This window comes from Knufia obscura (genome assembly GCF_036327395.1).
Source record: "Knufia obscura strain CCFEE 5817 isolate CBS 148926 chromosome Unknown scaffold_17, whole genome shotgun sequence".
NCBI classification, from domain to species: domain Eukaryota; kingdom Fungi; phylum Ascomycota; class Eurotiomycetes; order Chaetothyriales; family Trichomeriaceae; genus Knufia; species Knufia obscura.
This window is the reverse complement of record NW_027042703.1, coordinates 317,225-344,089: the sequence shown is the minus strand read 5'-3', so window position 1 is coordinate 344,089 and position 26,865 is coordinate 317,225. Positions and strand designations below refer to the sequence as shown.

General features: G+C 50.5%; 10 protein-coding genes across 10 annotated transcripts; 3 read left to right on the top strand and 7 right to left on the bottom strand.

The window, feature by feature from the left end:
• Positions 1 to 656: 656 nt before the first annotated feature.
• Positions 657 to 2,618, top strand: PMZ80_010421 (uncharacterized protein; the record flags this gene model as incomplete). Its single annotated transcript, XM_064878810.1, has 1 exon — positions 657 to 2,618. One exon carries the CDS (start codon positions 657 to 659, stop codon positions 2,616 to 2,618), a length of 1,962 nt encoding a protein of 653 aa, XP_064725504.1.
• A 383-nt stretch (positions 2,619 to 3,001) lies between these two features.
• RIM20 (pH-response regulator protein palA/rim20) lies at positions 3,002 to 5,575 on the bottom strand (the record flags this gene model as incomplete). The annotated part of the gene is made up of 2 exons (XM_064878809.1): positions 3,002 to 5,305; positions 5,351 to 5,575. 2 exons carry the CDS (start codon positions 5,573 to 5,575, stop codon positions 3,002 to 3,004), a joined length of 2,529 nt encoding a protein of 842 aa, XP_064725503.1.
• Positions 5,576 to 7,154: 1,579 nt separating this feature from the next.
• PMZ80_010419 (uncharacterized protein) lies at positions 7,155 to 7,416 on the bottom strand (the record flags this gene model as incomplete). The annotated part of the gene is made up of 2 exons (XM_064878808.1): positions 7,155 to 7,316; positions 7,363 to 7,416. The coding sequence occupies 2 exons, from the start codon at positions 7,414 to 7,416 to the stop codon at positions 7,155 to 7,157; spliced, it is 216 nt and encodes a 71-aa protein (XP_064725502.1).
• Positions 7,417 to 8,272: 856 nt separating this feature from the next.
• On the bottom strand, positions 8,273 to 9,068 carry PMZ80_010418 (uncharacterized protein; the record flags this gene model as incomplete). Its single annotated transcript, XM_064878807.1, has 2 exons — positions 8,273 to 8,461; positions 8,508 to 9,068. 2 exons carry the CDS (start codon positions 9,066 to 9,068, stop codon positions 8,273 to 8,275), a joined length of 750 nt encoding a protein of 249 aa, XP_064725501.1.
• Positions 9,069 to 9,261: 193 nt separating this feature from the next.
• Positions 9,262 to 10,521, bottom strand: PMZ80_010417 (uncharacterized protein; the record flags this gene model as incomplete). Its single annotated transcript, XM_064878806.1, has 1 exon — positions 9,262 to 10,521. One exon carries the CDS (start codon positions 10,519 to 10,521, stop codon positions 9,262 to 9,264), a length of 1,260 nt encoding a protein of 419 aa, XP_064725500.1.
• A 38-nt stretch (positions 10,522 to 10,559) lies between these two features.
• PMZ80_010416 (uncharacterized protein) lies at positions 10,560 to 11,583 on the bottom strand (the record flags this gene model as incomplete). Its single annotated transcript, XM_064878805.1, has 3 exons — positions 10,560 to 11,179; positions 11,231 to 11,337; positions 11,393 to 11,583. 3 exons carry the CDS (start codon positions 11,581 to 11,583, stop codon positions 10,560 to 10,562), a joined length of 918 nt encoding a protein of 305 aa, XP_064725499.1.
• A 1,250-nt stretch (positions 11,584 to 12,833) lies between these two features.
• PMZ80_010415 (uncharacterized protein) lies at positions 12,834 to 14,198 on the top strand (the record flags this gene model as incomplete). The annotated part of the gene is made up of 4 exons (XM_064878804.1): positions 12,834 to 12,955; positions 13,008 to 13,522; positions 13,549 to 13,613; positions 13,665 to 14,198. The coding sequence occupies 4 exons, from the start codon at positions 12,834 to 12,836 to the stop codon at positions 14,196 to 14,198; spliced, it is 1,236 nt and encodes a 411-aa protein (XP_064725498.1).
• A 486-nt stretch (positions 14,199 to 14,684) lies between these two features.
• PMZ80_010414 (uncharacterized protein) lies at positions 14,685 to 15,551 on the top strand (the record flags this gene model as incomplete). Its single annotated transcript, XM_064878803.1, has 1 exon — positions 14,685 to 15,551. The coding sequence occupies one exon, from the start codon at positions 14,685 to 14,687 to the stop codon at positions 15,549 to 15,551; it is 867 nt and encodes a 288-aa protein (XP_064725497.1).
• A 1,316-nt stretch (positions 15,552 to 16,867) lies between these two features.
• Positions 16,868 to 17,698, bottom strand: PMZ80_010413 (uncharacterized protein; the record flags this gene model as incomplete). The annotated part of the gene is made up of 2 exons (XM_064878802.1): positions 16,868 to 17,199; positions 17,251 to 17,698. 2 exons carry the CDS (start codon positions 17,696 to 17,698, stop codon positions 16,868 to 16,870), a joined length of 780 nt encoding a protein of 259 aa, XP_064725496.1.
• A 2,149-nt stretch (positions 17,699 to 19,847) lies between these two features.
• PMZ80_010412 (uncharacterized protein) lies at positions 19,848 to 25,973 on the bottom strand (the record flags this gene model as incomplete). Its single annotated transcript, XM_064878801.1, has 1 exon — positions 19,848 to 25,973. One exon carries the CDS (start codon positions 25,971 to 25,973, stop codon positions 19,848 to 19,850), a length of 6,126 nt encoding a protein of 2,041 aa, XP_064725495.1.
• Positions 25,974 to 26,865: the final 892 nt, after the last annotated feature.

Below are 26,865 nucleotides of genomic sequence, written 5' to 3'. Positions count from 1 at the left end.
TAGCTTAGAGTATAAAAGTCTAGTATATAAATATATAAAACTAACCTAAGTAATATATTCTTAAGATAGTAACTTTATACTAATATAAGATTATAATAGAAAGGATACTTAAACTTTTAGCCTTATAATCTATTATTTCTTAGGTATATAAAGATATCTAAAGCTTAAAAACTATAAGTTTATATCTAGTGTAGCTTAATATACTTAAATTAAAAGTAGTTCTTAGATTTTACTCTTAGGCTTTTAAGTACTAATTATCAAACTATAATAACTATTATTCTATACTTCTATATATTAGTATAATCTCCTTTTTCTTAGGATTATAAAGATACTACTTTTACTAAAATCCGACCGCTAAAAAAAAAGTTATAGACAGTACGCTAAGAAGAGCGCTAAAAACATGCATGCCTGATTTTATAAGCGGAAGTGATGCCTGGGCTAGCCTCGATGTGCCTTGAGCTTGACCTGTTTCGGGCAGCCGAAAGCCACAACGAAAGCGAAAGTGCAATGCAACATGGCGCGTCCTCTTTGCGCGCGAGATAGGGGAAGAAGGCGTAAAGGGCATATATGCTCGAAAGGTTTCTTCCCAACGTAGAGGATCTGTGAAGTACCTCTAAATTCTGTATGGCCGGATTTGCAGTAGCAGATGCAGAGTGATGGGCTACTCAGAAATCTTATGCCACATCTGCGGCGTCTCTTTCAACATTGGTCGTCTCCGCGCACCAGGCGAACCACGCACGTCAGCATGGAACAGCAGCGGATATCGCGACGGTCAAAGCTTCATCGATGGTGGGAGAAACAGCTGGATAGGCGAGTGTGAACGTCAAGCTGGGTGCATGCTTGTGTATCGGGGGGATCAGCTATCGCACAAAAGGCTCGCAGGCAAGGAGGATGACGATGATGATGATGCGAAGGATGAAGATTATGTGGTAGGCACGTCTAACGATGAGACGGACGTGAGAAATGACGAGGCTATGGAGTATGAGTATGAGACGCCGCCGGAGAGTCGTAGTGGTGCGGACACTAGCGAGGATAGCGACGAAATGTCGATTGATGACGCCGAGGCCGATATCCAGTACCGCGAGTTCGTTGACGGGCTTCGCAAGCCCTACGCTATGTTGTCTGGCAAATTCTCGGACCTCGATCACGACGAGGTAAAGAAGATCCGTACGTTTCAAGCACAACATATGAAGCCTGAAGACGAGGTCACACTTCCACTTTTCCGGCCACTCTCAGGAAGGGACGAAGATGCTGCATCGTTGCATGGTAGCGATGCCAGCTTCGAAAACGATGAGCCTGAGGGACCTAATCGCTCGAGAGACAAGCTTGATCACTGGTGGACCGGCAAACTATCGTCTTGGGGACATCCTCTCAACGGTGACAAGGTTTGCGACGATTATATCTGGGAACACGTTGCTGGTCCTGATTGTTTCAATTACAAGGGGTACAACGGCAACCATATCAGCGTCGAGGAGATGCAGGGATGCAATACATCACAAGCGCTGATACCCAAAGCGTATATAGAAGATGGTTGGCAGCCCGAAGATGGCGACGAGCCATGGGAGCAGGACTGCTCGTTCTTTCTCAGTGGACTGAATGACCAGATGCCGAGTCGAGACATTAGTAGCCCCGACTACTTCCCGGCGCGGAATGGCTGTACTGGGATTGACGCGGAGAACGTGAGGTGGAACGTTGGTGAAAACGCCGACGGCAGCCAATACGGGATGCCGTTTCATCCGACTTGTTTGGAAGTGTACAAGCGAGCTTGCTTGAAGAGATACGGAAGTCTCGCGATCGAAGCACTTGCTAGCTGGTGGTTGTTCACAACAAGCTGGGAGAAGTTTAATTCAGGATGGCCGGCTGACGTAATGAGGGGTCAAGACCAGGTCTGGCATCATGGTCCAGGAGACGAGTATTTGGCGGCCAACCCATGTATCATCCCACGACTGGAGCCGATCTTAGAGTCGGCGCGTGGACAGAAGGTCGGTGATGCACGTCCACCACGGGTGTCGAGGTCTAGCTCATTCGAGTCACTGCCTGCTGAAATCCATAGGCAAATATTTGACTACCTCAGTATGGTCGAGGTGGCCCAAATATGCTTAGCAGTCGGCGGTGTTCGTGCTTTGGCACAAGACGTCCTCCGTGATCGACTGCTATCCGTATACCCCCACTTGTGGGAGTTATGGTGCGACAAACCATATTCGAGATGGGTCGGCACCACCGCTGGTGAACTTGGGTCAGCTGATGAAGCATTCTACCGCGAAGAGAAGGAAATCGAGCATGTTGTCGAAGTACTTGATGAGGAGGACCGCCAAGAGGAGCGGGAATGCTGTGAACGGTATTGGAGCGACAATTTTGAGGAGAGACATAAGAGAATTTGGGGAGATCTGTGCCTGGAGAAATCTGTTACGTCTCTCAAGGACGGCAATAGCGACTTTGCGAGATTCGTCGTTGGCCTGACTGAAGCGGACGAGAAGGGTGGAATAAAAGGGCTGAAAAACAGAGAAAGAATCTGGAAGCAATGCCAGCGTATACTGGACCGCATAGAGGACTTGAGACGACAGGGTAAGATCCGGGAGAATGGTACTGCCGTACTCGAAGCGTCGCAGATATCGTGATGAGACTGGGAAGACCTTTACTGTCGCTCACTTCTTGCTCATCGAGGTGGATTCAGCCATGGTGCGCAGGTCGAGATTGCATGCATCTCGTGACTCGGATTTGATGTACTGGTGCCCTCCCGAATTTAGCTTTCAGGTACTTTTTGACACGTGAAATCGCAGGCCCGGGAGCGTGTCTGGCCTATGAAGCGTCGAACATTTCCCAATTGTGCAGCATCGCGTCTTGATGGCATTCCAGATTTGACAAGCGCTATCAACTGGCGTAAGAGCGCCTAAGGCAGGTTTTGTGTACCGACGAATACCAGGAAAGCGCGAGCGACGCAACAGTCAAACACTGTACTTGCCGCTTGAGATAGTAACGCTCATGAGACATGCTCCCGATACTATCTGCCTCGATTCTGGGTCTGCTGAGACGCCATCGGCGGTCCGCCAAACTTGATTCCCATAGCTGGGTCCCAGACAGCGTTCCTTGGCGCACTACCGTTGGCCACCGGCATTCCTGGCATAGACATAGTGTGCGGAGTTTGTGCCGCAGCTGCAATGACTGGGGGCGTGGGCGGAGCTGCGTTGCCTGGCCTTCCTTGTATCGGAGTAGGTGCCGGCAGTGCATCAGGTATGCCCATCGCTCTATGCGCAGGTGGATCCATTGCCTCCTGCTGCTCCTTCTCTTTCTTCTTTTGACTCCTCAACTCTCTCCGCTCTTGCAATTGCATACCACCAACGCCGATCTCTGCCTCAAATTCGGATGCTTCTTGCCTTCTTTGTGCCACCGCAGCACGCACACCATCTCGGAAGCGTGCGACATGACCAGCCAAGTCATTGTAGAATTTGCGGCCGTTCTCCAAGTTCTGTACGATCTCTTTGTACTTCACATAACCATTTTCCAGCTCCTGCAAAGCACGTTCTCGATCTTTTGTGACCTGCTCCGTCTCACCGCGGCGCGCTTGCACAAAGACCTTGTTCGCTTCCCGTAACCGAGTACATAGCTGATCCTGGTCTTCTTGATCTTGTGTCAGTGCATCACGATCTGCTTCGTACGCTTCAAGACGTTCATCGAATAAATGCTCGAATTGAGATGCCGATATCGGCTGCATAGGGTATTCTCGCTCTAGCCGGGCTGCTTCAGTAAGCAGAGCAGGACTGATGTCGTCGCTCTTCGCTTTACTACGTATTGCTTCGATCTTGCGCCGCCGCTTCGTCTCGAGTCTGCTAACATCGTTGAGGACCCCGCGTAGCTTGGAAGACGCCTTTTCTATGGCAGGAGTGATAGACAGGTTGCGCGAGCTGGGCACATATCGCTCAATGTCGCGATCAGGACCTGTCAAAAGACGCAGGACATGTTCGTTCTCCCGAATCTTGGTCTGAACCAGATTATCCGAAGAACCAGCACTATTGAGGTATCCCAGCAAATCAGTGCTTTGCTTCCACCACTTTGACAAAGCTTGTTCGCTGGGCAGCCTTGCCCACCTGTCAGTGCCATATTTCGCGCGACAGCGCTCATCCTCGGATTTCTCCGCGTCGAGCAGGGCCACTGCGTCTTGGTAGACTGCGAAATCGCTGGTCTTGATCTTCGTCGTGTCTTCGACAGAGCGTTTCAATCTGTAGAGAGCATCTTGTTGGCGAAGTTCCTCAGCTTTGGACATTAGTGAGGGCGGCAAGCCAAGTGGCTTCTCCAGCGCTTGTAAAGAGCCCGGCAGATTGAGGTCGGCCAGAAGTTCTTTCAGTTTTGTGGTCATGGCTTCTAGATCAGCTATGATGTTTTGGTTCACTAGCCTGTCACGCTTCTCGGCATAGACCTGACCTGCTTGGTGGACAGCATATGGAACCAATTTCTCGAAGAGTGGTCGGCCGAAAGGACCGTGCGGGCCGAGCATATGCATGCCTTCATTGACCTCTTTGGGTGGTTTAGGCGCAACCATGTTGGCTCTATCCAGGATCTTGAGCTCGGATTTCGGAGGGACTGGTAGAAGATATATCACATCATTGTCCTTCTCTGCTCTCCTTAACTCTTCTCTGACACGGCTCCTCAAGCCATTGAGGTCACCGTCCACCACCCGGTTGATCCATTTTCTCTCCTTCAGCCCTTCATCCGCGCATATCAGGGCATCTCGTAGTCTTGCGACTTCTTCACCATATTTTCTCTTTTCCAGGCAGTCAATAGATTGTCTATACTGGGCGGCAGCCGCAAAGTGATGGTGCTTTGCGCTCAGATGATGTATCCATTCAGTGCTGATGGCATCCGATTTGATAGCCCAGTCTCCAGCAGCTGAGTAGTAGTCTGAGACACATGCTGCTAGCCGAGCGATTGTGCCGTCTTTCATGGAGTCCTTGACTGCTTTGCCCCAGAAGCATTCTTGCGCTTGAGCCAGACACATCTGCTCCAAGCTCAGTAGCGTAGACTCGTCCATATCCTCTGGTGGGGTCGATCGCATATCAGGGATGATCTCGGTGCGGAGAAAGTAGAAGGTGCCTGCGGCTGCCACTTCATACTGTGCTGACTGCTTTAGGCCTTCGGGCGTGGTACGGTTGTTCGTGAACGCTAACTGCGAGTAGAGGGCAGCGAGGTTAAAGAGGACGTTTGCCAGTTCGAATCGAATATTGTTCTGGGTAATGGGAGAGGTGGTGTGGTAGCCTATTGCTGGCCACCATGAGAAGTCGACCCCGAGTTCGAGAGGGAATTTGCTGCTCTACACAGTGTTAGCTGTCTTTCAGCATTGCTTTCAACAACTCACCATATACCTCAGCTGAGCAGCATAGGCAGTGAGCTTCTGGATACCACTCTTATGCGGCTCAACTGTATGGATGGCATCCTCCCGCAGCCGCTCGATTGCCAGGCAGTCATCGTCGAAAGCAGCAGGCTGCTGATCAAACTTCGACTCAATATAGCTCTTGATGGCAATAGACAGTTTCACAGACTGTGTGCGTCGAAAGGGTATTTCCAATATATTCGAGGACATGGCTGCGTGCTATGGTGGGGGAGCCCAGCGCGACACGACCAGACGCCTAGAAATCGCTGCCTCTTCAGCAAAACAGTATGACGTACGCGAAGCCTGAAGCTTAGACTAAGCCGGATTCAACCTATCACGTGGACACGGAACCGGGCATATGCAGTGCCGTGCGCGCCCCTTTTTGTGTCTCTGGCTTGAAACCTGCCTTCAAATTTCTTGCTTGCAACCACCCATGAACCATTGTGGGCGATTCCCGAGCCTGCTGCGTTTTGCATCGTTTACTGACCTTGACCAGTCTCTCTGACCAAACGTGTGATATCCGTCAGCCACATTAAAGATCGCAACACCTCTACAGAAAGTTAGTGATCTCAGTGAGCCTATGTCTTCAATGTAGCAAATGCCGCTGTAGGTAAAGAACCTAAGTTGAGGCACGGCTTCATATTGCTAGCACTAGTGATAACTCAATTCAACACGTAGCACATATTACTTCACCAGTTGTTCGATAAAGGACCGGAAGCGCAAAGCAACAAAGTCGGAACTAAGGGGACCTTGGTAGATCAACAGGTCAGTCTGCGAGCACAAGCACTTTGCAAGAAGTTTCAAACAATTTTTCTTGACCTTGACAACATGACATTGCAACTCTCATCTGTTCCTTGACCATCTTCAGACACCGTCACTTCAGCAGTATATCACCAGTCCTCATCCATCTCAATGTCTGTAGCCGACGAAACTCACATAGTATAGCATATACGTCATCAACGCCAGTGAAAAGATTAGGAAGGAATGACAGGGAGAAGGAGCGACTCTAACCAGCTTATAGGCACCTTCCGCGCACGTTTGGCACATTTGTCTTAATAAGGAACCGCTACTGTCGTAAGCTTTGTTTTATGAGCTTCATGAAGCACAAATAGGTGCGACTAGCCCCCTCCATACGACAAACAGCAATGATCTGTTGCCGGGTGAGAGGAACTAGTCGGACACAAGAAGCTCCAGAGTCCTAGAAGTCGCATTACTGACCACCAGCACTGACAATACAGCTGTTTGTCGGCCTGTCGAAACAGGCTATCTGTTCCTATGCTGTACCGACAGGTATGTAGTGAATGCAAACAAGGAAGCAGGCAAGCTTCCTTTAAATGCAGTGGACGTGACCTTCTACAAAGCTCAGCAGCCGCGACAATTAGCAATGAGTGGCAATGGCACGACTTTGAATCCACCACACACTCATCAGTGTCCTACACGACGTACTGAGGGCCGTTAACTTGTTAGGAGCTACGAGTCGCATGGTAGGAGGAAGCTGTAGGAATCACAATTCGCATACTTAGCACGTCAACGACGCGGCACAGGTTTGTGGCAGCAACGAGCGCATATGTAAAGATTTGCTTGGTTTAACTTATTGGTGTCAAGCACGGCTCACTATGCATCTAGCATCAAGGAGTTGGGGCCAATTGTTGCTGTTCTAAGGCGCGACGATGAAATGGATCTAAGGAGGAGGATATTACGTGACCAAGCTTCCGCGTGCAGGAAGTCTCAGAGTAGCCATCGGTGCTTTCGAGCAATGTATTAGCCCAACCTTTCATTGCTTGCTAGATCAAGCATCAACCTCATCTTCCTCGATGTACCTGAACTTTGCTATCTTCGGTTCTTGACATCGAGCCAGCTTCCATTCGATATGCTCGAATCCTTCTTTTCTTGGCCCTCGCACGTTATTACCATAGTGTTCACGTTCACATTTTACTGCATATGGCTCTGCCTATACCCACGTTAGTATTAGGTCGTGAAGTGTTGTGTAGTCCTACCATATCTGCCACCTGTACCTTGAACCATACCCCGTTCTCGCATCCACCTGGCATATTTACACTGTGTGTTTCTGCAACATCATCGATGAGATGGATGACACGTTGAAGGTCTGCAACATGTCAGCATCGTAAATGTGCATAGGCGCCGGAACTTGCCTTTGCTATATTGCTCCTGAACGATGCGGATGGTACCTGGCACAATGAGCCTCCGGGCTGCGCAAAGATATCGGATGCCGAGATCGCCTAGCCAGTCACGAAGGTCAAAACTTGGGAAAACAAACTCCCCCATAGACAGGATCCAGTCGAGTCCGAAAGTCCCGCCTTTGGTCGCTCCAGTCAAGAACACCTCTTCGACCTCGAACGGCATGCACCTGTAGAGTTTGAGGGTCGCACAGCGCAGGAATACTTGTCGAAATTCGTCCCTGACAGTTCTGCACCTCAGAAAGAGGTTCAGGTGAGTGGTGTTTCTTTCATGCTTGTCGGTACTTTGCTTTGTGCAGATACCATGCACCTTCACGGCGATTGAGCGAAACAATTGTTCATAGACATTGAGTCTGTCTTCAGCTGGTATATTCAACCAAGTAGTAGTCATTGTCCTTCAGTGAACCGATAGAGAAGAACGAGACTGGAGATCTGGCGGTTGGACCGACGAAGATACCGAGATGAGCGGAAGGATGCGTTAGAAAGCAGCAGATGTAAACTGGGTATACCCCGAGCAAGAGCGATGGGCTCGGTGAGCGATCAGTCAGACGATCTCATCATTCCCTCACATCGATTAACGTGATATCCGAAAGTGTGCTGTGAGTGAGCCATGCTCAACTTCTCAGTGCCTTCACTGTGGTTCTCCTTCCTTACTGGAGAGTCGGTCAGCATCACGGAATGCCACGACCAGACACTAATCCCATCCCTCCTACGTCGAATCCGCATCACTCCCTGCTGGACCACTGTAGCTTTTCTTGAATGCCATCATCCCCTTGCTGATACCCATTCTCTTCAAATCCTTCTTGATAAGCTCAAAGTCCTCATCGTAATAGTTGTCGACAAGGGCATGATAGGTGCCTTCCTTGATGGAGCTGATGGTAACTGTGCATGGTCGAGGCTGCAGGTATTAGCCACTGGAACTTGGTACAGGGCTGGGTACCTACTGTATCTTCGTGTTGGATTTTCAGCTCAATCGTCTTGACGCGGCCGTTGAGATGATCCAAGAACCTTCTGACTGGCTCAAGTTTGTGGCCGAATCTCGCTGCGATCTCCGCTTGAGGAGGAGTGAGGCTGTAGAGCAACATCAGCATGAACCCGAACTTCATGTCAGGACGAATCGAATGTGTGATAGCGATCTTGCGTATTCCGTAGCTCGAAAGCCAGTAATCCAATTGGGGGTAATCCCAGACATGATAGAGCTGTAGGTCGAGTGTTAAGGCTGGTGGCATTCCCGAGGTCTTGACAAAGCCGAACTTGTTGACACTGCCATTGACGCAGCGAGATGTTCGAAAATTGGTCTTGCTCATGTATATTGGCTCTGCTTCGTGTTTTACTGCTTTGCAGGTCAGGAACAGGTTGGTTGGTGTGTTCCTATCAGATCTTGTTCGACAATCTTGCACGCAATTTCTGCCATTGTGCACGATGAGATCAAGTGACTTGAAGAGCATTTCATAGATGCTGAATCTGATCTCCGGCGGGATATCATGCAGCCACTGGATAGCCATGTCGCGGTGACCACTTCCGACCGAAGTCTGCGTGTGTCGAAAGGTCGAGATCAGAGTCACAGAGTGAAGATGGAGTTGTGCAACGACTTTGTAAGGCAGGTGTGACGAAGCGATCGAAAAACGCTCCTTCCCAAGGACGACAATCCATCATGAATGAGCAGTGTGTACCTGCCCAATACGGTTATGTGCACCTTCACGTAGTCTTGTTTTGCTCTTGCAGCTTCAAGCTTTCCTCGATAATGACCATCATTGTGTCCGTGGCTCTTCCATCCTTCAATGCCTCGTAGATGATACTGACCTGACCACCAATGGTTTTCCTCTGTGCAGCTTCTTCATTACTCATCTTTCCTTCTGTAGGTTGAGTTGGATGCTCAATCAGGCCGCGATGGAAACGTACAGCCAAGTCCTTACGAACAAACGTATACATACGTCGCGAGGCTTTGCCTAGGTATGATGTGGTGATATTGAGATGGTTGGCATACATGGTGTTGCGTGTGCGATCATATTCGGACTGCAGAGCGGTCTTGAGAGCCTTGTTGAAGCACATGATCTGTGAAAGATCGGGAGTCGGGTCGTCCGAGCTGGCAAAATACTTGACCACGTTCTCCATAACGGCATCCGAAGACTTCGAACAGCGTTCGGAGAGATCAAGACTTGTTGTAGTTGGCCAGACAGACATGAGCTTTGTCCACACCGCGTCGTGTAGAGCTTCGCATGATTTTTCTGGCAAGGAGTTGAAGTGTTCTGGTATTAGACCTCGGACGTCTACCTCGGCAACCTTCTGAAACTCAAGTTGAAGCACACGCAGGTCCAGGGCCTGGCAGAGTACGAAAAGGTAAGCTGACGACAAGATGCGTAGAACGTCCAGAGCTTGGAAGGTATGGCGCGCCGAGATCAAAGCAAGGGAATTAATGGCTTGATTGTGCATCTCCGCAGACATGACGTGGTTGCCCACTGGGTTGGCAAGAAACCCAAGCTCAGAAGCGTATGATGCCAAATTGATGTCAATGCCTTTGCATGTGAACGACAACGATGGATCATCGGATGCAAGGTCTGCTGGGAGACTGTTATTCAGCATCGGATTGATGATCTCTGTACCTTGCGCAAAGAGCATACGGCCAAGCTTATCGAGGCAGAGTCTTGTGCGATCCATAGTGGATGTAACGACAGCTGCCTGGAAATTGCCACCATGCAGAATGTGTTCATCCTCAGTATCAACCAGAGGATTGTCGGTAGTCGAATTTAGCTCGCGCGTGATTTGGCTTATGGCATGGGCGAGATCTTCAATCTGCGGGCCGATCCATTGTGGCGCTGTTCGTGTAGCATAGCGATCTTGGAACAGGCCCGTCATATGAGTATCCTTCGGCTTGTCAACACACCTTGCCAGCTTCGACCCGCTTAGGAACGCAAGAATATTGGCGGCACAGTCGATCTGCCCAGGGTGGGGTCTCATGGCTGCAATTTTTGGCCAGAATGATTCTGCAGTACCAGTCATTGCCTCAACACCCATGCTAGTAAGAACTGGGAGAGGATGGTCAGATCTTGAGCTTGACTGAGGGCTAAAGCCGCTGTGCCTGCGGAAAAGGCGGTGCCATTGAGCAGGCCTAAACCCTCCTTCGCATGAAGAGTCACAGGCTGGATGCCGGCCTGCTCAAGTGCTTGTCGTGCTGTCATGATGTTGCTGGTACCCTTACCTACGCGAACGAAGATGTCCGGGTTTCCTTCAATGGTACCCGCAATATAGGATAATGGCGACAGGTCTCCAGACGCCGATATTGATCCTCTGAGTGGTACTATCGGCGTAATGTTGCGTTGCAGAAGAGCTAGGATAGTCTCCGCAACATCCTGCCGTACAGCCGAGTGACCTCGAATGATTGAATTACATCGTGCCATCATCGCCGCTCTGACCCATGCCGTCGGTTGTGACTGAGTATCGAAGTCCATATCGTGATCGACATCTGACACTGAATGCAATACGGCTGTCTGCTGTGGCCGGCCAATGTCTTTGCTGGAGAGAACGCCCGAACCCTGATGTTGCACTAGGGCACGTTGGAGCGATTCGAGGTCTGTAGTTCTGGTGCTGGCTGATCCTCCAAAACCTGTCGTCACGCCTAATCAAGATTAGCCATTGAAACACCTGAGGGTGACCGATTAATGTGTACCATAGACCAAGTGGCCGCCATCTAGATGCTTTTGTAAAGTCTCAACACTCTTGTTGATACGTTGAGAGATCTTCGGATCCTCGGAGAAGGCTACTTGCGCGCTATATCTGCCTGAGTGTTAGCATCGTCTTCCAAACATGCAAGATGCTGTTAGAGGCGCACTTCGCCACGGCCACAACGTCTGGGATATCTAGGAAGTCGCCGTCAAGCAGACAGATCGATCCATTTCGTCTCCTGTGCAGTTTCTTCCAGGCCGCCAGCGCGTACTGAGCATATGAACAAGTGCTGGAGACAGTAGTGCCCTCTGGCTTTCGTGGGGAGTGGTCTCTCGTTTGTGGTGGTGTAAAGAGCATGTTTTTGAGCTTGATTCAGTTTGGGATTCTGTTTCGCAGAGGCGACTCGTTGTAACTGAGTGATTGGTCGCAAGCCACGCATATATAAGGTCCCATGGATTGGGACGAGTTACACAACTCACGGTTACCCTGTACTCAAGCAGCGATCCGTCAATTGCCGCTGAGTACTTGCAGAAGGGTCAAAAACTTGAACATCGCTGCTCATTGTGCATGACTATTCCAGCGATATCCGCTGTCAGTCAAAACGGAGGGTGTCTGCGTCAAGGTCTGTGGTGGTACCGAGCATTGGATACCGCTAGAGGCAACCACATCCGATGAAGTCAACCGGATCTGCATCGCGGTCCCAAGTTTTGGTACATTATTGGTACGTGCACTTGACGATCAGAAGCTCGCAGACAAGCCAAAGAGCATCTGTCGACGGCTGGTGTGCCCCACAATGATAACATGGCTGTGCCCTCAGGTTCCAGCTTCACGTAAAAACAGCAGCTAGAACCTTGTCGTTTCTCCGTCGATTGCATCCATCATCTAGTGGGTCTTTAGCGTTCCGCTGGCAAGCCCGAATGGAGGTCCGCGAGGACGTTCCGGGCTCTGCGCGAGGGGTTGATGGGAGTTATATTGGTTTGGCAGGAACCATTTACATAGTCGTACAGGTCCTGAGCGAAGCAAAAGAACAACTCGAAGCTGAACTCAACAAAATGACGTTAGGTAAGTGTACCTGCTAAACTGTATCGGGGTGCTTGGCACCTGGGCTCCATATCAGGTGCTCGACGTAGACTAGCGCCATCGATTCGTTCATCCCTGCGCTGATCGTACGATAAGAGAAGAACTTCGTGTTACCGCGAGTTGTTGCGTGTAACACACCACAACAAGTTCTTCTCTCCATCCTTCAATTCACTTCTCCAGCTCTTGACAAGCTCTGCATGACATCGAATCTTTGAGTGAGCCGCGTTCTCAACAGATTCCACAGTCCCGTACTACTCACGTTGACTATCCGTACCCGCAGCAATGTGGACCGGATCACCTCCTGTAGTGCTGCATCTTGGGTCTCCAGTCACGATGCTGTATCAAGATGAGTTCTTGCTACATAATCTTCGCAATAATGGAATGCTTCGAGAGCTTTTTTGAGTCTGCGTAAGCCAGCTGTTCGCTCTTTCCAATTCTTCTGGTCGACAGTGTCCATCATCAATGTCCTTCTTGAGTTGGACATCTTAGGAATAAAATCTTCTCAGATATTGATTGCAAAGACACCCATGACGTCCAATTCCGACCACGAGATGCGAGCCGAGGAACCCAAGCCCAGTCCACCACCGAACGGAGGTCTGACAGCCTACTCTCAGGTGCTCGCCGGCTTCTTTTTATTCTTCAATTCCTGGTCCGTGAAGACTACCCTGTGCTCAGCTTGTTGCTGACGTATTTCATTACAGGGGACTAGCCAATACCTTCGGCGTCTTTCAGTCGTACTACTCGACGTCTCTTCTTCCAGAAGCTGGTCAGTCGACAATATCATGGATTGGCTCCCTTGCAACTTTCCTCATCGCAGCGAGTCCTATTGTTTGGGGTCCTGTATTTGACCAGGGACATCCACGGCTCCTTCTCATTCTTGGCACATTCCTGGTAGTATTAAGACTGATGATGACGAGCTTATGCACGCAGTTCTGGCAATTCATCCTTGCTCAAGGCATCTGTGTTGGTCTAGGGGGTGGCTGTTTGTTCTTGACTGCAGTCGCTATAGTGCCCAGCTATTTCACGACCAAACGAGCCATCGCTGTCGGTGGAGGTGCAGTCGGCTCTAGTATAGGCGGCGTGATCTATCCTATCGTGTTCCACGAGCTGCAACCACGTATCGGATTCGGATGGGCTGTACGAGTCATTGGCTTCATTGCCCTAGCTACTCTTATTGTACCCTGTGCTCTCATCAAGCTTCGAGTTGAGCCGGCAGGTACACGCCGCTTGTTTGACTCGCAGTTGATGAAGGATGCGCCGTTAACACCTTCAACCTGGCGTCTTTATTCGGTTTTATGGGACAATATGTGAGTCAACGGAACGATGTGTTCAATATGGCACTAACCTCGGCTACCTAGATCCCATTCTTCTACATCGAACTATATGCCGCAGCGCATGGTGTCAGGCCCGAGATTTCCTTCTACATGCTTCCGATCATGTCAGCTGGCTCTGCGTTTGGACGTGTGGTTCCATCTGTTATTGCCGACAAAGCTGATCGTACACTCTTGGTCCTCAGTACCTGCACAGGTCTTGCGGGAATACTGTCTTTATGCTGGATTGCGATCAAGGAGTCTGTTGCTGGACTGATCGTGTTCAGTGTGCTGTACGGTTTCTTCTCAGGCGCGATCGTTTCGCTCCAAACACCTTCAGTAGCAAAGTTGACCACGGACTTCAGCAAGATTGGCACGAAATTTGGCATCAATGCATTTTTCAGTGCGCTAGGTGTGCTTATCGGAAGTCCTTCGGCTGGTGCGATCGAAAGGATGTCCTGGTCTGGTATGCAAGCTTTCGCAGGAGCAGCACTGGTCTTGTCGGCCGCTCTCACCTTATTGACCAGAGTTGTCAATGACCGCAAGCAAAGTCACAGTGAGAAGGTGCTAGAGTCTACATAGTCTTGATACCGTAGTTGCAGCGCCAACTGGAAACTCAGATCCTTTTGATACCATAAGTCCGCGCAGCGTTTGGTATTGTGGCTCGCATGGGTATGTCCATGATGTACGGTCGCTCCAAGTCGCCAGCAGCGCATCAAATGACGTCTCGACGTTTCCAAGTGCTCCGATTCATGCAAGATCGATCCTATCCCAATCACATCTGTACGTCAATCCTCAAGACGTGGAGAACCTTGTCGCGGTGATCGTCATCGAGTCCGGCAACATGAGGAAATCAGTCTCGAGAAAATGTACTTGGCGAGAATAAGAGACGTCAACTGACATGTCTGAGAGCTGTCAGCTTCCCTGTCTTGTGTGACCCGACACAAATGAAGACTATCACTTACACAGATATCGAGAAGCTCAACAGCCTCCCAGATAAGATCTCGAGCTCGCACCAGTTTAGAATCACACAACTCTTGATCTGCTCCCATTGAACACCTCGCAACCATGGCCAACCTAACTACCCTCCTCACCACCCTCATCTCGGCAAACCACATCCTCCACTACCACTCCATAGTCGACGCATACGGACATGTGAGCGTCCGCCACCCCGACGACGGCTCTCACTTCATCATGTCCGGCAACCGCGCTCCCGCCCTCGTCTCATCACCAGACGACTTCGTCACATACCAAGTCAGCAACGCATCAGCCGTCGAACCCGATGCACCAAAAGGCTACATAGAGCGCTACATCCACAGTGAGATCTACAAACGCTTCGACGACGTAAACTGCGTCGTTCATGCTCACGCGCCGGATGTGCTGCCGTATGCTACCAGTGGTGTGCCGCTGAGACCTGTATTCCACCTTCCGGGTTTCCTCGGGACTGAAGTGCCAGTGTGGGATATCGAGACTATTTACAACGAGACCGACAAGCACGACATGCTCGTGCGGAATGAGAGGCAAGGTGGAAGTCTTGCGGGTATGTTCGTTGCGCCTGAGAATCAGACGGCGGACCCTGCGACGAGTGCACCGAATCGGCGGGTAGTATTGATGCGGAAGCATGGATTCACGACTTGGGGTCCTGACATCGAGACTGCGGTGTTTCGAGCTGTGTTTACCGCTACGAATGCGAGGGTGCAGACTGATTCTGCGTTGTTGAGAAACGCATTTAGTGGTATGTCTGGCTCGGGTATGAACATGGATGCATGGGCAAGTACAGATGGCCAAGATGCACTGTATAACAATGACTTCGAGCCTTTGACTGCGGAGCAGGCAGCTGCAGCACAAAGCTCAAACGATGGGACCATCGATCGACCTTGGGGTTTGTGGGTTGCTGAGGTTGAAGCAAATCCGCTATATAAGAACAATGGCTAGCATACTGACGCTAAAGCACTTACGATGAGCAAACCAGATGGGGTGTCCACCGCACCAGAGTTCGTTGATGGCTTCTGCGATATGATGAAACCCGTTCCACGAGAGACGGTAATCACGCCAAGAATATACAGGCTTCATCTTCTATCCTGCATTTCGATTGTTTAGATGTCGACCATTGACGCTATGTCTCGACGATGAGCTGCATCTCGGCGTTATGACATAACTTGCCTTCAGATGAGATAGTCGATTCCAAAAGCCAGTCCTGAATCTGGCGACACTTTTCCATACTCTTGCCATAGATGAGGGTCTTTTTGTCAGCCTTCGAGTGAATGCGACCCGTTAAGACCCGCGGCACATCCTCAGTCTCTGATGACACAAACGCCGAAATCGGTAGGAGTCGTCGAACAGTGAAACGAATCTCTAGTCGGTGGTACCAGCCTAGATTGAGGAGCTTGACTACCATGGTCCGACGTGTAACGCCTATCATGTCAGCTTTTGTGCGTGTACGAAGGCTGGAACGAAGGCATACCGAGAATGCGGATTGCGTCAGGGTTTCTCCCGAATCTGCATGTTTGAAAGTCGTTCGAACATTGTGCAATATCTGTAGGTACTGGACCCTCGTCACGATTTATGTGCGAATATTCGTTCAACACCTTTTGTATATCTCCGACCTTCAACGCTATTGACAACATTGGTAGACTGAGGTCTTTGAAATAGTTCAGAGGACCATTCTGCGCTGCAAAACACCTCTGAGGTCTGAATTTGGTCTTCTTGAGAAAAGCGCTTTCGCTTCGTCCCAAACAGTTCTGCATGTGAGGAACAAACTCGTCGAGGTGCTGGATTGCGTTTGGGAACAGGCTGTACGGTGTGCTTTGGAGTTCGGGTCGTGCATCAGCACTGTCATCAACTCGAAGAGACTCTCGTAGACCTTCAGTCTGAGCTCGGCAGGAACGTCTTGGAGCCACTCTTTGACCATGTTGGCGTTATACGGATCGACGAACAATTTGCGTGGGAGAAGACTGATTTTAAGTGCTTGGTAACAAAATCTCGCAAGTATTGGTTGTGTAGGCTGCCTGGGTGTCACGTGCCAGGGAAGCATAAGGAGAGAAAGTTCAAGAAAGTGGACGACAAGTTGTTGGCTACAAGTTCTATGTGTCTACCGAGAGCCACGCACTGGTAATGATCGCCCGCAGATACTAGCTGACACTCCATCCTTGTTGCCGCCATCATTGCAGCAAGCCACTGTGGGCGATGTTCCATGACCCAGCAGCCCACTTTTTTAGAGCATCTGCTGTCACTCAACATCGCTCCATTGGCTAACCAGCGCTTTCGCCCTTGACCAGTATCTCGAATCGATATCCGCATGGCAAACTCTGCTTGTCCCATCCCACCAACTCCTGCTTGGTATCAACTAGCCAGTCTTTGACTTTGTTGCAGCCTTCAGCAGTCTTTCCCATTATTTTGATAACTCTGTTGGGCCGCGAGAAGACGCGGTAGTCTTCTTCATTTGTAATGCAGGTCGAATCACCTGGAGCCGATAAATGGCCATGCCCTCCTAAGACAGGTGCTGATATAAGGCGACAGGTGAATTGAAGCTGCATTTTATGATGCCCACCGAGGATGATGAGTTCGCGAGCAAAATCGGCATCTGTATAATGTAAGGCCTTGTACTACATGCGATTATTGCTACTATACGTACCTCGAGCAGTGTCTGACCTGAACCAGTTCGTGAGCTTGCATCTCTGGAAGTCTTTCGTAAAGATCGCTGTACTTCGGTTGCTCCCAGTGTAGACCTCTCTGGACCTTCGACGGTTCAAGTTTTCAATGTCTGCTGCTTTGGACGCTTGCGACAACAACTGCTCACTGATATTCTCGAAATATGCCATGGTGTCATCTTCAGCCAGAATGCAGCAGTTGGTTGGGACATAGCTGGCAACCTTTAGGCATGTCTGATATGCTTCTTCTTTGATCGTCTTGCAGGTGAGGAGGAGGTTGAGGAGGTTCTTTTGTGGCCTCCTTCTATTGCACAAGCTGTAGTGTTCATCCGTGGCAGGATTGTGCATAAGTATAATGGCTGTTTCGAAGTAGTGCTTGTAGACTTTAAGTCTGATTTCGGCAGGGATATCCTGAATCCAGGTTTTGACCATGATGGGAGGTGGATACAACCTTCCTTAGAAGCAGCAATAGATGGAAGAGTTGTCGGGAAGACAGTACAAGGTCTGTATGAGAAGAAACAAGTAGCCGTCAGCAAGAGTCACGTGTCAATCATGATAGTGAAAGCGGAGTAGATCTGGCGTAATAGTGTTTGAAAAACATCATGATGGCTCGTGAGTCGTGGTGGAAATTGGCTAACGAGGAGAATCAGCACGGGAGCTTGCATTTTCAAGAAGCGCTAGCATACTCACCATTTCTCCCCCGTGTTCTACCACGCACGGGGAAAACCTATGGCCATGATCTGTAAAGTCGGAAATGATATTTTGATGACTAGAAACTGCTTGCTTCAAGCCATGACTTGCACTATTATGTGCGAACTTTGGCTCAAACCTCACCAGAGATGTATGGTTGCTTTGTTTCCATGACCTTAATCGTGAAGATTCTGTTCTCAGCTGCGTGTCGTCCTGCTTTCCGTCTGATGCCACGTTGGCAACTGTCAATCAGTCCAATGATTCGCTCAGCCCTAGCCGCAAGGTGATGACCGGACAACGTGATCGTTCTATCAAAGGAGATAGTGACCTTCACCATACATCTCTATTGAATGTCAGCGAATAGAGCTTCCCGAGTAAGTGGTACGACAGGCGTACACAATAATTTTTGGTGTGCCCTGCTACTTCGTGGAGGAAGAATTCCGATTCGTGGATAGCGTCAAGGCTCAATTGCATCAGTTTCCGGACCAAAATGGTGTCATCAACTACTTTGTGGAAGTCAGTATGCTTTTGCAACAATTGACGTGAGCGCTTACATCCGTTGATATTGTATATAGTTAGGGAAGAGGCGAACTTAAGCTTGGTGAAGCCTTCGGTCCAGATACAGGAAGCCTGCTCGTGTTTCCAGTGGTACCTTCGTCGCATGCTTCCAAGAAGGGTTCGAAAATCTGCCACTCTTGTAATGCTCTTTGTGCGACGATGCTGAGTGTCAGAGGTGTGCTTCTACTGGATCTGAGCGTACTGAAGCAAGCCATCGGGGCGAACCGTGCTCTGTTGAAGAGCACATGCTCAGCTTCTGCGTGAACGAGCTTGCAGGTAAGGAGCAGGTTTGACGCAGCGTATGTTGGCTCTGCCTCTGCTCGCTCTTTCTGGTGTTTCCAGAAATGACCAGTTGCACAGTTTCCCTGCTTGTAAGAACAAGCAGGACTGTGTGCGTAAATTGTAAGTGACTCAAAGTAGTTCTCGTAGACCATGAGCCTGATCTCTGCAGGGATATCCACAGTCCATTGCAGGCGGCGAATTGCCATGTTGTGAGCACCGCCAGTGTAGTAGAGACGAAGCTTCGATGACAATGGATGATGCTCGAGAGTGAATCAGGAAGGCGGGAAGAGCTCGACTTGCCTTGTGGCCGCGGCTGAAATATCTCGGATTTATAAAATTTGGCACAATTGGTCGTTAGGGCTAGTAGCCACTAGGTATTGTTAGGGGGCACTTCTCTAGTCCCAGGCGGCCAGGCGTAACCTCTGGGCTTGCTCGACGCCCATAGGACTTGCTAGGCCGACTTGCTCAACCTTTATAACTTCGCATAATTTCAGCTGTGGCCATAGGGCATGCCACGCCTAGACATAGTACTGGCTTGTCCCATTTCGATGTCCCGAGCTTGCCGTCGACGCGTGCCATAGGAGCCGTATCTGCCACCATCGCAAGCCGCCAAAGCCCAATACCTAGCATGCACGCTGAAGTCCGAAAGTCGCCTGGCCTGCCCCAAGCCTCACAGGATACGCCCGGACAAGTCCACGACCTATATACCTGACATACCTGGGTGCAGTAATACTGCAATTGACACGATCTCAAGATCTCGTTGTTTGTGCCATCTAACTACCGACGGAATGTACAGTATATTCGTAATTTGATCTACACAAGTCGTCATGTCGCCTAGAACCTTTTGGCTTCTCCTTATATACAAGACAGGGCGCGTCCGGAGAAGACCGCTTGCACGCTCACAACATTCATAGTCGGACTCAGCTAAGTCCTACGTCAACTTCGTTCATGTACATGCCATCGTGATGTCGCTAATTACATGAACAAATATGCTCGCTTTGCTGTACTCAAGCATCATATCTCGCATTTTGTCTCGTCCTCCCTAGCCCGGTCAATATTCCCAGTCCCCATACGCACTCCCATCATACCGCCTCCTCACACTCCCAAACGCACTCTGCACATCCGAATCTCTTCCTGCCCCATTAGCATTTGGAGCCAACCCCTGCTGTTGCCGCAGCTCATTCTCCTGCTGCTCCAACCTCTCCCTCATCTCCACCGGATTCGGACTCGGCTTCCGCCGTATCTGATGTCTACTAGGGTCATACCCCGGATTACTCATCGCATACGCCGGACTCAGCGGCACCGGACTATTCGACGCGCTCATAGTATTCCGCATCTGACTCGGCAGGAGCGCGCGCGCCTTCGTGACGGGCGATTCAGTTCGGCCCTGGTCGGCAGCCGGCGCATATGACTGCCGTGTTCGGCTGGGTATATCGAAAGCTGGCATACCGGCGCCGTGGGGGATATGTTCGACGAAGGGGTTGCCGCGGTCGTTGTAGGGTGATTCGTTGGCGAAGGCGTCGCGTTGTTCCTGGCTTAGGAGGCCGTGGCCCTGTGGGAATGCACTGGTTGGTGTGAGGGTATTTGTGGCTGTGGTTGGTGTGTTCGAGTTTGCGGGGCTATCGTCGCCGCCGTAGCTGTCGGGATTCGCGAGACTTAGTCTTGGTCTTCCGTTCTCCGGTGCGTGGAGGTCTTCGGAGGAGTTGATGGGGCTGTAGTCGCCGTAGGGTCTTGTGGGGTCGGCGTTTGGATCGAAGAACTTGGCGTCACTGCCTTGGTAGGGGTTATTTTCGTGGTATTCAGTGGGGAGTTCGTAAAAATTGCTTGGTTCGCTGCCAAGGCGGTAGGGTCGGTCGTTTAGAGCGACGACTGGGGTCTCGGCCGTGTGTGGGTCAGCAATAGAAGGAGTCCGGTGCGTGTTTGCTGAGGAACGACGGTCGAACATGCCTGATGTATCGATTGTGTAGTCATTCTGTTGCAATTGCAGGCTCAACGGCTGATAATCGTTTTGTGCTTGCGGTTGTTGTTGTGGCTGTGGTTGGGATGATGGTATGTTGAGGGGGATCTCGGGCATGATACTGCCCCTGTGGCTCATTGTATCATTGCGTGATGCAGGAGCAGGGCTCTGTTCAACTGACGGGGCGATGCTCCTTGGTTCCTGGCTGCTTGCTCGACCGAGCATTGTAGACCGACGATGCGACATTTGATCCATGAATGTAGCGTCGCCCTCAGGATCTCGAATGCCAAATTGTGCGATTGTCCTTAGTTTTCTTGTTACCCATGAAGCGAGGATCTTACCACGTTGCTTCTCTGCAAGCCTTGAGCGCGGGAAGTCGCTTGGTCCGACGAATGCGACTATATCAACGATGATTTGATGCTCGCTTAGGACAGCATTGACGATGACTGGGACCATAGATGCCAGCCAGGACTTTTGTCGTACCTCAATGACGACGACTGACATGCCACCAGCTTGGAAGACAGCGCAGCCTCCAGGTGTGATGTTACCGTGGCACCTTTCAATACTGTTTTCGATGTCGATTGGAAAGTGATTGAGGCCGTTAATCTCGAAAGTCTCGCCAATATTGCCCAGCACGAAGAGTATCTGCATCTCAACAGGCTGATTGTTTGCGCCGATCGGCCGTGTAACATTATGCAGGAAACCTAGATCCCCAGTCCTCACATACGTTTCGTTGGGGTTATCACCGACAAGTCGACCGTTGAACCTTTCTTCGTCAAAGACCTGCTTGGACATATAGAACGACTTCGCGCATGCCTCGGACTGCACCCAAATCTCGCCGTACTCACCGACGTGACAAAGCGCGCATGTCTCTGGGTTCACGATAGCGACGCGTGTGCTTATAGGAACCATGCCGCTATCCTGCACGCACATAGCGCTGGGGTCGGAGTCTGGATCAACTGGGTAGACCAGACCTCTTCGTAAGGCCCTCGTGTCAAGCCATAATTCGATGGGCTCAATGGACATATAACTCCTGCTGCTGATCATAGGGTTCAAGACATGGCTGTACACTGTATTGATGGCAGTCCTATCCAGTCCTGTCTGTGCGAAGTGCTGCCGGACTTTTGCGAAAATGTCTTGCCGCGGCCTTGCTTCAGTGCTGATCATCAAGTTCCTCAACTCATGAAGACTGAATCCTTTTCCTGCCATACTGCCCATCGCAAAATCGAGCATCTGTGTTGTTGCATAGGTATCTTTCACTTTGTACCGCGATAGTGCCATAAAGAGCTGCGCTGGATTCTGCGCAAAGTCAAGCGGGGACATGATATATGTTGCGCATCCGTTGTAGACACCCATTAAGCAAGTGTGTAGAAAGCCAATTCCGATCGTGCTTCTGACACACCCGAGGACAGGCTTCGACGATGTCATTTGAAACGTCTGTTTCTGGACCTTGCACATGCCCAAGACGGTGTCATGTGCAAGTTGCACGGAGATACGTCTTTGATCGGGAGTCCAGTAGGTCCAGATAAGGATCGGATTCGTAGGACTTATCCACGATCTGTTGATCGTGAGTCCTAAATCGCGGCAGCCATGAGACTGTTTCGGTGGTTTCGTGGTATTGTACACAGGTGGGATCTGTGTTTTCAAAAATTGAGCCGATTGCTTGAGATGTTGAGAAACGGTTTTCTGCTTAAAGAGGTCATTGACTTCTGTGTTGCAGATTACAGCTTTGACATTCATATCTGCAACGATATGCAGGAATGCAGGTGCATCTTCTGCTAATCTGTTCTGGTCGATTGGGGCAATAGGGATGGCGATAAGCCCCAATACCATGCATGCGTAGACAGCGAAGACATACTCCTCACTGTGAGTGTACATCAGAACAATGTGGTCGCTGGGTTTCAGCCTAACTTTGTTCTTAAGGTACATTGCGACGGATGCGACTCGGATGTCGAATTTCTTCCAAGTAAGTGGTTTGCCTTCTTTGCCGCGGCCATCGACGGTACAATATGCGTGTTCATCCGCTTGCCGCGCGACTCGCCATTGCATTAGGTCGAAGATGTTGGTGAAGTTGCTAAGGGAGGTGGATGTACGGTCATCTATCACGACTTCACGGTAGTCTGCGCCTGACCATTGCTTTTCTTGTTCGAAGAGGAGTTCGTCGCGTATTCCACTGGAAATAGGTGACCAGATGCCGCCCTCAATATCTTCTCCGACGGCAAGATTCTGCACTGCTCTTTCGACACCAAATTTGACGTGCACGCAAGGCAACGACCCACGGTCGAACTCTTTCCTGCACAGCATGTTGCCGATTTCGCGCCTGCCATTCTTGACTACTCTTGGCAATACACCAGGAGCTGTGATCATGACGCAATATACCCGCAGTTGATGTTCTTGCAACAGAATGTCCATAGCGCGCTCTGCCAACGAGTCCAGCAGTGGTATGTCTGGTTGCTGAGGCGGTCCGCCAGAAGTAAGTGGTGCCGTCGATGCTGATGCCGTTTCCAACAGCACAACTGGAAGATGCTCGTTATTGACGAAGCAATCGAAGGCTGAACAGTCGTGAATCTTCGGTACATTTCGCATAATGCTCAGAATGAGGTGTTGCACAAAGTAGTACCGATGTTCCTGCACAGCAACGCCATGCTCAACCCATTCGACCCTTTGTCTTAGTCTGTCTTCATAAAGGCCAAGAACATAGACTTTGCCCTCAATCACGCATCCCAACAAGCCCGTCCTCAGAAATTCCATATCAAGCGCGGTAGGTGTCGGGTTACCTTCCTTGAAGCAGAAAGGCCGTGCATGGAAAATGATTTCCGTATGCCTAGGCAGCGCCCAGAACCCGCCGGACAACGATGGGCTATCAACCCAGATCTCACCAACACTGTTCGGCGAACATAGTAGCCCAGATTCTGGATCAACCACAGCCAGCGTGGCATCAGGTATCGGGTAGCCGAATGCGCCACATCGAACAGCATTGGGGTACGAGGCAGCCTTCTCTCGTGCTTCGGATCCCATTGCTAATACCACGACATCATTTGTCTTCAGCGCCTCTTTGTCCAGAAGCACTTCACCAAGGTCATCAACGACCTTTTCTTTCTTACTTGACTTGCTGCCGCCGCCAATGAGACTGCTTCCAAAGCCAGGCTTGCTGGTGTTGCCGCCATCCTCTTTCTTCTCTTCCTCTTCAAACTTGTCTCGATCCATGTCATGAATGAGTGAGCATCCCATCCGTTCTTCGCCGCCTAACCAGTCGCGCATAGATATGACCATGCCGCCATGTTCAGGAAGACACAGCATCGGCGCTACCACTTCTCGAGCTCTGGGATTCCTGAGTGGTCGCAGCCATCTGTCCGCCAGCACCTCGTGGAACTCTGGGTCTACAGTCAACGTGTCAATCAAACATAATTTGACCGCACTGAAATTTGGCTCCATGCCTTTCTTATAGTTTCTCGTCGTCATCGGATCTGCCTGATAATTGATTGCCGCTCTTTTCAAGCCTGGATAATCTGCGACCAGCAGAGTACCTCTATATTTCGTGATCAGATGCGCATATAGACCCGGCGTCTCGACGCTTCTTTGGTCGATATAGTAGACCGTATGTCCGCCGTAGACGTTAAGCAAAACTCCCATGATCATACCGATACTGTGCCGTGGATCCAGGTAGGACAGAATCGTCTCGCCATGCCGTGTGCCTGTAACCACATGCCCATTCTTGTCTCTCAGATTTGGATTGAAGGTATCGCTCCTGCTATTGCTCGTTGCAGTGGTTATCATGGCCGTCAACGTTGCCATCTGATGCATGATCGTCTTATGGCTCATCACCACACCCCGCAAGTCGCCCGTAGGCGCTGTACTGAACTCGATGTAGGCCAAATCAGGCACAACAAGCGGCGGCTCCTCGCCTTTCTTCTTGGGATGGTAGCTTCCAAACTCATTTGTCTTCCACCACTCCACGCCTCTCGGCCAATTCTGTTTTGCAGCTGTGATGTCCCTTTGAAAGTTCTTTAGATTTGCTTCTGTCGTCAGCGCAAGATGCGCTTGCGTCGAGGTCAACACCACATTCAGCCGTTGATAGTTCTTGAGATCGTTGATCGGCACAGCGACAACACCCGCAATGAAGCAGCCCAGTAGCGCAACTGCGAACTCGATGATCTCGGACTCGGTGTAGATCAATGCTACCCTGTCGCCACGGTATAAACTGCTCTTATCACGGATGACCTGGGCGACCTTCTCGGCACGAGAAGCGAGTTTCTCCCAGGTTATGCTGACCAGCTCTTTGCCCTTCTGATCCAACACCCAGTACGCCGCTTGCTTTGGTGTTGTTTTTGCCCTATGTCTCAGAATCATGGCTATGTTCTCGAAGCGGGTCATCTCTGTGTTACTGTCGTGTGGGTCACATATCGTGAAGGGAACATCGCGCGGCTCGAGGGGCATAAGGTGGACTGCGGCGCCGCCAGCAAGTTCGCCAGAGGAGAGAAAAGGAGGAGGGACCTGGGTGGTGGGAGAAGTGACTTCGGACTGTGAATAGCGGTTCGTATGTCCGATGCCGTAGTCCTGCTCTTCTACTTCGCGCTGCTGGCCAGCAAAGTCAGAGAAGTAGCCTTCCGTACCAACCATTGTAGAGGTTCGAGTCTCTGGACCTGCATTGTAGACCTGCTGCTGATCTGGATTGAAAGCATAGTCCTGGTGCATGAGGGTCTGGGTCCTCGAGTTGTCGCCGGAGATCGAAGAGATGGTGTTTCTGCGATCATCAACGGAGGCAATGGACAAATGCCTCCCTCCGCCTCCAACCTGCTGCTGTATGAAGCGCGAGGCATGACTCGGAGGCTGCACTTGCGGTTCGTCGTAGATTGTACTTTGACGATTGAAACTGGAGGGCGTGCCAGTGCTAGTGCCCGTCATGGTAGCACTCCTAATGGAACCATTGGTGTTCCTCCGGCCGGAGCCCTCCAGGCGCGAAAGCGAGTCTGCTCGGAGGTCATCTCGAGAGGCAGCAGGATGAGCGCTGTCGTCTGGCTGGTGGATTTGCAGACCGGTCCTCCGCTCTGATGTCGATAAGGATCCCGGTCCTGCTGCTGGCTGTGGTGCGGGCGCGAGGTACTTCGAAAGGATGGCAGTTCTTCTTTTGTCGTAGCCCTTCTTTGTGATATCTCCTTCTTCGAGTTCCTGATCGAGCTCGCGCAATTCTTCCTCGAGTTCAGGGCTTATAGACGCCATCTCGTCGTCTGCGCCTCATGGGATCGCTCTCGCTGTCGCTGGCGCTTCTGTGTCGAGGTCGTGCGCCGATCTCTGCCGATCACCACATCGGCAATATCTTCGTGCTTCGGAATTGGTAAGCCAAACGAGTGACCTAGCAAGCGCTGTGAAGGCTATTGAAATGCTAAAATGTCGTATAATCGATCTGTGCTATTACTTCATGGTTTGTGCACAGTAGCCGCAGATGCGCAGGCGGATCGATGAACAAGTGGGGATTACCCTCATCGGCGTCTCACCAATGGGAGTAAAGGAGTGTGAAGGTTTCTAGCACGGGTACGGCAGATCTAGACGATGTCATACAATAGGCGGGTGGAAAGCATAAAATGTCATTGTAGAGAAATTCATAAATAGACCTCAAATTGTAGTAAATATATTATCATCAGAATCATTTCTCTAGTGCCGTCATCGAAGCCCAGCGGAAATGACCTTCCAACAAGAGCTCTCCTCGTGGAACCCTTTCTCGACGCCTCAACATCCCGTACAGAAGGTACCTGACGTTGGCGATCAGGCACCTTCCACACCTCAATTGAAGCTGCCACGGAGTGATAGGAAACCAGTGGTCATGGCATTCTTGAGACATTGTGGTTGCCCATGTAATTCATTACTGTCTATCTATACACGCAGCAAGAAGCCTTGTACTAATTCTGGCAGTTGCAGAGAAAACCTTTTCGAAGCTGAAAGAAATGGCTGAGCAGAACCCAGAAGTTCACTTCATTGGCGTCTCCCACAGTGACCAGCCAGCGACCGAAAAATGGCTCAAAGATATTGGCGGTGCCGCTAGAGTCCAAGTAGTGGTCGACGACCATCAGGAGTCCTTTTCGGCATATGGCTTAGGCCTTTCCAGCTTGTGGGC